We start from the raw sequence: 9,589 nt of genomic DNA on the forward strand, positions 1-9,589 counted from the left end.
ACCGGGAATTCTGGGGGGGCTGCATGGAGAGGACCCTCCCAGCCCTTGATGCCAGATGATCCCGAGGGTCTGGGATCTGGGAAGGGTTTGGTGCCTACAAGGAGACAGGGTCCCCCCAGCACGTGTCCTGTCCCGGTGTCACTGTGTCCCCGCGTCACCGCTCCGCTGGCTTCTCCCATCCCAGCATCACCCATCACCCTCATCCCAAGGAAACGGGCTTTTTGGGGAATTTGGGAAGAGCAGTGGGGCTGCCTGGAGCCCCACGGGATGAGCTCCAGGTCCTGAGGGAGCCTCCGAGCGGGAAGAGTGGAAGTGTCCCCATGTTCCCATCAAACCGGGCTTTGTCACCTTTTCCTTGAGGTGGGAATCATGGGAAAAGGGGTTTTCCTTGGAGAAATCCGGAGGGATCCGTTCCCGGAGGAGTTCAGGGAAGGAGGGAGCTCCGGATGTCCTGCGGGATCTCTCACGGGAAGAGATTGGCTTGGGAAGGCCCAGGGGCAGCACTCGAGGAACTGGGAATTTTCCTATGGATTCCAGCCTGGAATTCCATTTTCCTGCTGGGATCAGAGAAGGAAAAAAGGGAATTTCAGTTACAACATCCCTGACCCTGCCAGAGCTCCCTGCTGGAGCTTCCTGGGGTTGCTCCGGATTGTCCCTGCTCCGGGACAGAGCTCACAGACAAATCCCGATCCCAAAACCGCTCCGGACAAATCCCAGCTGGAGCCTGAGACCCCCTTGGGTCTCCTCCCCATCCCCCCTCTGGCCTGGGCCCCTTGGGATGTTTTTCCCAAGGGATAACCACGCGTCCTTCCCAAAAATTCCCAAATCCACATTCCCAGATATTCCCAGACTCTGCTCCAACGGCAGCTCCCAACTTTTGGCATTCCCGAGGCGTCCCCGCTCCCGGCGCAGCTCCGCACTTCCTGCCTGTTCCACTGCAGAAAGGGTTAAAATTGGGCATAATCCAGGGCGTTTGGGGGCATTTGGAGCTGCCATTCCAAACCTGGAAGTTCCTGGTCCTTTTCCGGGGGGGTGAGGCCATTCTCTGCTTCCCGGCAGCGCAGCCCAGGGATCCTGGGGAACTTCCACAGGTTATTCCCTCTGGGAAGCACCGAATCCCCAGGAACATCCCGTGGCCTTTGGGGGTGGCCGACGGCACCGTCACTGTCACCAGCCCCGGGGGGACATGGAAAAACTTGGGAATTTTGTGTCGGCTGCTCGGTGTTGTTTTGGCTGTGGGGCATTTTTCTCATGCATTTGTTGTTTCCTTCCTTTCCCAAATCCCTGCCTTGCCCAAATCCCCCTCTTTCCCACATCTCTCTCCTTCCCAAATCCCTGCATTTCCCATTTGCCCGCCTTTCCCAAATTCCTCTTTCCCATTTCCCTGCCTTCCCAAATCCCCCTCTTTCCCAAATCTCTCTCCTTCCCAAATCCCTGCATTTCCCATTTGCCCGCCTTTCCCAAATTCCTCTTTACCATTTCCCTGCCTTTCCCAAATCCCTGGCCCTCCCCAAATCCCTGCCTTTCCCAAATTCCTCTCTTTCCCAAATCCCCATTCCTTCCCAAATCCCTGCCCTTCCTAAATCCCCACATTTCCCATTTCCCTGCCTTTCCCAAACTTCTCTCTGTCCCATTTCCCTGATCCTTTCCTGAATTCCTCTCTTTCCCAAATCCCTGGTCCTTTCCCAAATCCCTCCCCGCTGTTCCCTCTTTCCCCAGCCCTCCCAGCAGCTCTGTCGCTGTCCAACCCTCCAGGCTTTGGCTGAATCCATGCAATTCCAACCGCCCCATTCCCGGCCGGCCACGCCCTCTCCCATCCCACGGGAACCATCCCGATCTCCCCCTCCCCAATTCCCACCCCTTCCATTCCCCCATTCCCAATCCCTCCCTCTCCCCAAACCCACCCGGGGGTCTCCACTCAGGGAACACCAAGGCCGGATCGATTCCCGCGGTTCTCCCGGCCCCGAATCCCTCGGGATCGACGTCCGGTGGCTTCTTTTTTCCGTGTGGCGCTTCCCGGACCGGAGCTAACATTTCTCTCATTGCCTCTTTTCCTGCTTCCATGTGCATGTCCCGCTGCTCTGTCCTAGATCCGCCTCTGGCCTCCGGAGGGTGGGCGAGTTGTGTAAGTGAGCACGTTCCCATTCCATAGCTCCATCCCACCGGGAATGTCCCATTCCTCACCTGTCTCTCCCCGTCCCCGCTGCCGCCCCGCTCCCGCCGGCGTTCCCGAGGTTCCGGGGGGCGCCCGGAGGGAGCGGCGCCGGCTCCGGGATGTGCGCGTCCCTCGGGAGCATGGCCCTGTCCCTGTGCTGTGGTGGCGTGTCCGGCTCTTCCCGCTGGTGTTCCTGCTGAGGAAATTCCCGTCGGGATCCCGGGGATTGGGGCCGTGGTGGGGCGGGAGATCCCGGAGCAGCTCAGTCCTCTGGGAAGGGTGGGAGAGACACCAGGAAGGGGGGGAAAGAGAAGGACACCAGGCGAGGTGGGAGAGACGCCAGGAAAAGTGGGAAAGGATCCCAGAAAAGGTGGGAAAAACACGAGGAAAGGTGGGAAAAGACCACAGGAAGGGTAGGGAAGGACACCAGGAAGGTGGGAAAGGATCCCAGGGATGTTGGAAGAGACTCCAAGAAAAGTGGGAGAGATCCCAGATAAGCTGGGAGAGACCCCAGGAAAGGAAGGAAAAGGATTCTAGGAAAGGTGAGAGAGATTCCAAGAAAGCTGGAAATGACATCAGAAACATGGAAAAGATCCCAGGAAGGGAGGGAATGACACCGGGAAGTGGGAAAAGAAAAGGACGCCAGGAAAGGTGGAAGAGACCCCAGGAAAAGTGGGAAAGGATCCCAGGAAGGGTGGGAGAGGTCCCGAGGATGTTGGAAGAGACTCCAAGAAAAGGTGGGAGAGACCCCAGGAAAAGTGGGAAAGGATCCCAGAAAAGACACCAGGAAAGGTGGGAGAACCCCAGGAAGCGTGAGAAACCCCAGGAAGAGTCAAAAAGATCCCAGGAAGGGGAAAAGGATCCCAGGAAGGGCAAGGAGAGATCCCAGGGATGTTGGAAGAGAGCCCGGATAAGGTGGGAGAAACCCCAGGAAAGGTGGGAAAAGGATCTCAGGAGAGGTGAGAGAGACTCCAGGAAAAGTGGGAGAGGACCCGAGAAAAGGTGGGAAACAGCCCAGGAATGGTGGGAGAGATTCTGGGAAAGGTGGAGGAGACCCTGGGAAGGACATTGAGAAGGGGGGACAGAGCATCCCCATTCCAATGCCAGCAAACTGTGGATGCAGCAGGATCCATCCACGATTCCCCAGCGTGGGGGCTCCCAGGTCCCCCTCCGGAGCAAACATTCCATGAGACAGAGGAGGGAGCTCCTGGGATCCTGCTCCATCCCAATCCCCCGGGGAAACCACCCGAGGCCACAGCAGGAAAACCGGGATGCAGGGATTCCCCTTCCACCAGCAATGATTCCAGGATATCCCAGTGGCTTCCGGAAGGACTCCCCAGGCTGGGATGGGACAGCAGCAGGATCCTGGGAAAAGCTGTTCCCGCTCCAGCTCCCTTGGGCTGGAAGGGGCAACCCGTGGGGTTGGGAGGGCCGGAGAATTCCCCCTGGGAATTTCCCAGCGTGCATGGCCGGCTCTGTGCTCCTGGTTGTGCTTCCTGCGTGTTGTCCCCGTGTCCCGTCCTCGTGTCCCGTCCCGTGTGCGGAGCTCCGGCTCCATCCGTGTCCCGGCTCCCGGAGCCATTCCCGGTTGATTTTTCCTTGTCCTTTTCTGCCAAGCGCTGAATTCCCTAGGCCGCGGCCCCATCCCGGGAGAGCGGCACCGGATCCCGACGCTGCGGGAATGCCGGGGGCCGCGTTCCCGACGGCTGCTGGATGCCATTCCCAGGGATTTGCTCTGCCCCCGGGTGGGGCAGGGGCGTGGGATGCTCGGGAGCTCCCGGCCTGCTCCGGATCTTTCCGGGAGCACCCGGAGCGGGGTCGTTCCACAGGCTCCTCTCGGCCGTGGGGGGCTCATCCCATCGGATCCAGCCAAGGATTCATTCCCTCAATCCTGGCACTGGTGTCACGGAAATTTGGGATATTTGGGGGACACCAGGGGGGAACCGTCCCGTGTTGGCACTGGGGGCACTTGGATCATCTTATGGATCATTCCAGGGCTTATTCCAGGACTCATCCCAAGGTTCCTCCCAGGCTCATCCCAGGGCTCATCCTGAGGTTCATCCCAAGATTGCTCCCAGTGCTTTTCCCTGGGCTCATCCCAAGGTTCCTCCCAGGGCTTGACCCAAGGTTCCTCCCAGGCTCATCCTGAGGTTCCTCCCAGGCTCATCCCAAAGCTCATCCCAAGGTTTATCCCAAGATTGCTCCCAGTGCTTTTCCCAGGGCTCATCCCAAAGTTCCTCCCAGGGCTCATCCCAGGGCTCATCCCGAGGTTCACCTCCCAGTGCTTTTCCCTGGGCTCATCCCAAGGTTCCTCCCAGGCTCATCCCAAAGCTCATCCCAAGGTTCCTCCCAGGGCTCATCCTAAGGTTCATCCCAAGGCTCCTCCCCGGGCTCATCCCGCAGCTCCCGGGTTCAGGACAGCAGGAATTCCATGTCCTGCTCCCACACCTGCTCCCAGATCCTTTGGGATGGCCACATCCCATCCACTGGAGTGACCGGGATCAGGAAAACTTCGGACGGTGTTTGGTCCTTGCCCGGAGTCCCTGCCCACCTCCCAGAATCCCTGTCCCGTTCCCAGTATCCGTGTCCCGCTCCCAGGAAAAGCCAGGGGTAGGGTTAGGGTGAGGATTGGGATCAGGATCTGGGTTGGGATTGGGGTCAGAGTTAGTGTTGGGACCAGGATCTGGATCAAAATTAGGATTAGGATTAGGATTGGGATTCAGATCAGGGTTAGGATCACCTGTGAATTGGGATCAGGATTAGGGTCAAGTTTAGGATCAGAGTTAAAGTTAGGGTCAGGTTTAGGGTTAGGACCGGGATCAAAATGAGGATCAGGGTTGAGGTGAATCTAGAGTCGAGGTTAGGGTCAGGTTTAGGTTCAGGGTTGGGATCAAGGTTAAGGTTAAGCTTGGGTCAGATTCAGGGTTAAGATCAGGGTTAGGATCGGGATTAGGGGCAGAGTCAAGGCTGGGATCAGGTTTGCACTTGGGATCGGGTTTAGGGTCAGGATCAGGGTCAGGACCAGGGTTAGGGTCAGGATCGGGATTAAGATCAGGGTTAGGGTTAGGCCCAGGGTTAGGGCTATGTTTGGGACTGGCATTGGAGGAAGCTCCATGGAAAACAAGGAAGATCCATAGGATCCGTTGGAAGGAAGATCTCACAGGAAGATCCGTAGAGGGGCTGGAACAAGGTCCTTGGGAATGTTGGAAAAACCTCCACTGGAATGTTGGAGAAAACCCCTCAGGAAGGTCGGAGAAGATCTGTGGGAGGTCAGAGGAAGATCCATGAGGAGGTCAGGAAATGTCCCTGGGAAAGTCGGGAAGATCCATTGGGAGGTTGGATGGAAGATCCATAGGAAGATTGGAAAAACGTCCATGAGAAGACTGGGAGAAGGTTTGGAGGAAGATCCATAGCTCCACACCAAGGCTGGAGACAGGTGGGCGTGGCCACAGCCCCTTTGGAAGCCGCCATGGGAATTTTGGGAGACAATTCCAAGGGTTTGAGGGCCACCACGGAACACCAGAGCAGCGCACGGGAGCCTCACCAAGGGACAGGGAACGATCCAAACAATGCCAGGAGTGATCCCAGCCGTGCCAGGAACAATCCCAGTGATCCCAGGAATGATCCAAGTTATCCCAGGAACGATTCCAGCGACCCCAGGAATGATCCAAGTGATCCCAGGAACGATTTCAGCCATCCCAGGAATGATCCCAGTGACCCCTGGAATTATCCTTGTGATCCCAGGAACGATCGCAGCCATGCCAGGAACAATCCAAACAATCCCAGGAGTGATCCCAGGGATCCCAGGAATTATCCAAGTGATCCCAGGAACGATCCCAGTGACAATCCGAATCATTGCAGGAAAGATCCCAGCAATCCCAGGGACAATCCAAATAATCCCAGGACATCTTTTCCCTGTCAGAGCCTCCTGAAGGTGATTCCTTCTCTGCTGTGCCAGGGAAGCAGAAAAACGGGAATTATCAGGAATGTGGCTCAAAAATGGGAATTATCAGGAATGGGGCTCATGTTGCAGATCTTCAGCCACGTTCAGCTCGTCCCTTCGGAGCCATGGATTCATGGGATCCCTGGAGCTCATGAACATTCCCAAAAGCAGGAGGTGGCAATCAAGGCAGTGGTGGATCCCAGCAGCATTCCAGAGTGTCCTGGTTTTCCAGGAGGGAGCTGAGACGGGAGGCTGAGCAGGGAAACTGAGGCACCGGGATGCGGGAAGTTTATGGGAGAGTTCTGAGGACAAGTGGAGTGGCAGGGATGGGATGGGATGGGATGGGATGGGATGGGATGGGATGGGATGGGATGGGATGGGATGGGATGGGATGGGATGGGATGGGATGGACCTCAAAACCCCTCCAGGGACACCTCCCACTGTCCCAGGTGCTCCAGCCCCAGTGTCCAGCCTGGCCTTGGGCACTGCCAGGGATGCAGGGGCAGCCCCAGCTGCTCTGGCAATCCCAGCCCAGCCAGGAATTCCTCATTGCCAAGATCCCATCCATGCCTGCCCTCTGGCAGTGGGAGCCATTCCCTGGGTGCTGTCCCTGCAGGCCTTGGCCCCAGTCCCTCTGCAGCTCTCCTGGAGCCCCTGCAGGCCCTGCAATGTGCTGGAAGCTCTCCCTGGATCTTCCCTGCTCCAGGGGAACATTCCCAGCTCTCCCAGCCTCTCCAGAGCAGAGGACTCTGATTTTCTAGGATTCACCCAGGTGTCAGATCCCTTTCCTTTCCCATTCCCTGTCCATCCCACGGGGACAATGGCAGGATGGGGACAATGCCAAGGGGACAGCAGCGCTCTGAGGAGTTTTGTCCCCATCCAAGATTCCCACGGTGGCACAGCCAGGGGGTCCCACATGTCCCAGTGCCAAGGGGACACCGGCCCGGCCGCCCCTGGGCTCCTCAGGCCACACTGGCCACCAGGTGACCTCACCAGGGGTGTCCAGAGGGTGCCCCCATCCCGGGAAAATGCTGGAAGGTTCCCTCTTATCCCAGCTTTCCTCCGCTGGGCCGCTCCCATTCCATGTGGGATCAGCACTGGGCGGGTGGGGCGGGGCAGGACGAGGCACAGGGTCCTTGTCCCCAGGGCTGGGGACACTCTGGGGGGCGCAGAGCCGGGCCAGCAGGGCAGGACCGGCCGGGAATCCCCACCCTGGAGGCGCTGCCGGAATCTTTGGGACATCCCCGCCGGGATGTCCCTCCCGAGCCGCGTCCCCACCCCGCACCTCCCCAGCCCCGCTGGATTCGCGCCCCCATTCCCAAACCCGGCCTCACCCCTCCCCTCTCCTCTCTTTTCTCCCCCGCCTCCCCGCTCTCTCCGCAGACTTTTCAGTAGTTTAGGAGAACTCAGCACCATTTCCCAGCGCAGCTCCGGCACCACCTTCACCGTGCGGCCCGGCAGCCGCTACCCCGTCACCCGCCGCACGCCCAGCCCCGTCAAACCCGCGGCGCTGGAGCGCCCCGAGCCCCTCAGCACCGTCCGGCCCTACGGCCTGACGCCCCCCACCATCCTCAAATCCTCCAGCCTCTCCATCCCCCACGAGCCCAAGGAAGTCCGCTTCGTGGTGCGCAGCGTCAGCGCCCGCAGCCGCTCCCCGTCGCCGTCGCCGTCGCCGGGGCGCCGCTGCACACGCTGCACCCGCCGCGGCCCTTCATGCAGAAGCCGCTGCACCTGTGGAACAAGTACGACGTGGGGGACTGGCTGGAGAGCATCAACCTGGTGGAGCACCGGGACAAGTTCGAGGACCACGAGATCGAGGGCACGCACCTGCCCGCCCTGACCAAGGAGGACTTCGTGGAGTTGGGGGTGACCCGCGTGGGGCACCGCATGAACATCGAGCGGGCGCTCAAGCAGCTGGTGGACAGCTGACCGCGCCCGGAGCCGCCGTGGGAAGGGCGGGGCGGATTTCCCAAGCCAAGAAAACCCACTCGGATTCTCCTTCTCCTCCTCCGAGAGCTGCACTGAGGGCGCGGGGCCGCCCCCGGCTCCCGCCCGCTCCCGGCCCGGCCCCGCGCCGCCGCCTCCGGCCCAGGAATGTTGCATGAAATTCCTCCTCGTTCCCCTTCTCCCGGAGAGGCTGGCCTGTAAATCGCTCCGTGTGCCCCGCCCGGGTGGCACCGGCCACACGCGGGGACGCGCCGCGGTGGTGGCACCTCGGCGGCGACACGGCCCGGAGCCCCCGAGCTGCCAGAGCAGGCGGGTGGCACCTGCGGGGGTGGCACCTCCCGGGTGGCCCTGCCACGCTCAGAGGTGGCCCGAGATCCTGACAAGTCCCAGGTGTCCCTGCCGGGAGGTGGCCCCGGGTCCTGACACCCCCCAGGTGTCCCCGGCAGGGTCAGAGGTGGCCCCGGGTCCTGACACCCACCAGGTGTCCCCGACAGAGTCACAGTTGTCCCTGCCAGGCTTGGAGGTGCCCCAAGGTCCTGACCCCCCCATCCCCCAGGTGTCCCTACCAGGGGGTGGCACCAGGTCCTGAACCCCTCCAAATGTCCCCGGCGGGGTCACAATTGTCCCTGTCAGGGGATGGCCCCAGGTCCTGCCCCCTCCCCAGGGTGTCCCTATCGGGGGGTGGCCCTGGGTCCTGGACCCTCCCAAGTGTCCCCTGCCAGGGGGTGGCCCCGGGTCCCCCTCAGGTGTCCGTGGGTCCTGAATCCCCTCAGGTGTCCTGGTCAGGAGGTGGCCCCAGGTCCCCCCCAGGTGTCCCTACCGGGGGTGGCCCTGGGTCCTGAACCCCCTCGGATGTCCCTGTCCGGGGGTGGCCCAGGGTCCCCCCCAGGTGTCCCCATCGGGCTCGGAGGCGGCGGCTCCAGCGGGGCCATCCCGGCGGCGCTCCCGGAGAGAGGAAGGAAGGAAAGGAGGAAGGAAGGAAAGGAGGAAGGAAGGAAGGAAAGGAGGAAGGAAGGAAAGGAGGAAGGGCCGGGAAGGCTCCAGCGGCACCCGTGCCACCCCGAGCCGTGCCAGGCCGTGCCAGAAGAGCCCCCCCAGCCAGGCGGACCCCCCCGGACTCTGAGCTGCTGCCCCGGCCGGGTGAGAGGGAGCGAGGAGCGCATGGATCGAAGCATGTTCGGGAATGTCGGGAGGCTGGGGGGGGACGAATCCCGCAGGAAAAAAAAAACCGAAAAAAGAACAAAAAAAAAAAAAACCGCTTTGGCAACGTTTAGAGGGGAGGGGGCGGGGGGTGGGAAAGGTTTGATTTCCTCTGGGCTTGGGGTCTTGTTTTTTCCAAAGGGGGGAAAAGCGTTGATGGGAAATTATTTAATCTCCGTGCATTTATCTAGAGAGCAGCTGATAAGCCCCACGAGATAACGAATTACAGGATGCTCCCCCCCAACACACCCCTTCCTCCCTCCCCCACCCCCCAAAATCCTGCTCATCCCTCGTTTTGCATCTTTTTAAGCAGCTCTATATTTGGAAAGAGAGAATATCTATAT

At 60.3% G+C, this 9,589-nt stretch overlaps 1 protein-coding gene across 1 annotated transcript in view; it reads left to right on the forward strand.

Moving 5' to 3' along the window:
- The window catches only part of SHANK3 (SH3 and multiple ankyrin repeat domains 3), a 127,392-nt gene extending 118,111 nt beyond the window's left edge, over nucleotides 1–9,281 (forward strand). Inside the window, 2 exon segments of the mRNA XM_030960634.1 lie at nucleotides 7,482–7,783; nucleotides 7,786–9,281. Coding sequence (XP_030816494.1) covers nucleotides 7,482–7,783; nucleotides 7,786–8,027 — 544 coding nt within the window. The 3' untranslated portion in view covers nucleotides 8,028–9,281.
- The last annotated feature ends 308 nt before the right edge of the window (nucleotides 9,282–9,589 follow it).

Source organism: Camarhynchus parvulus, chromosome 1A, assembly GCF_901933205.1.
Source record: "Camarhynchus parvulus chromosome 1A, STF_HiC, whole genome shotgun sequence".
In the NCBI taxonomy this organism is placed as follows: Eukaryota; Metazoa; Chordata; class Aves; order Passeriformes; family Thraupidae; genus Camarhynchus; species Camarhynchus parvulus.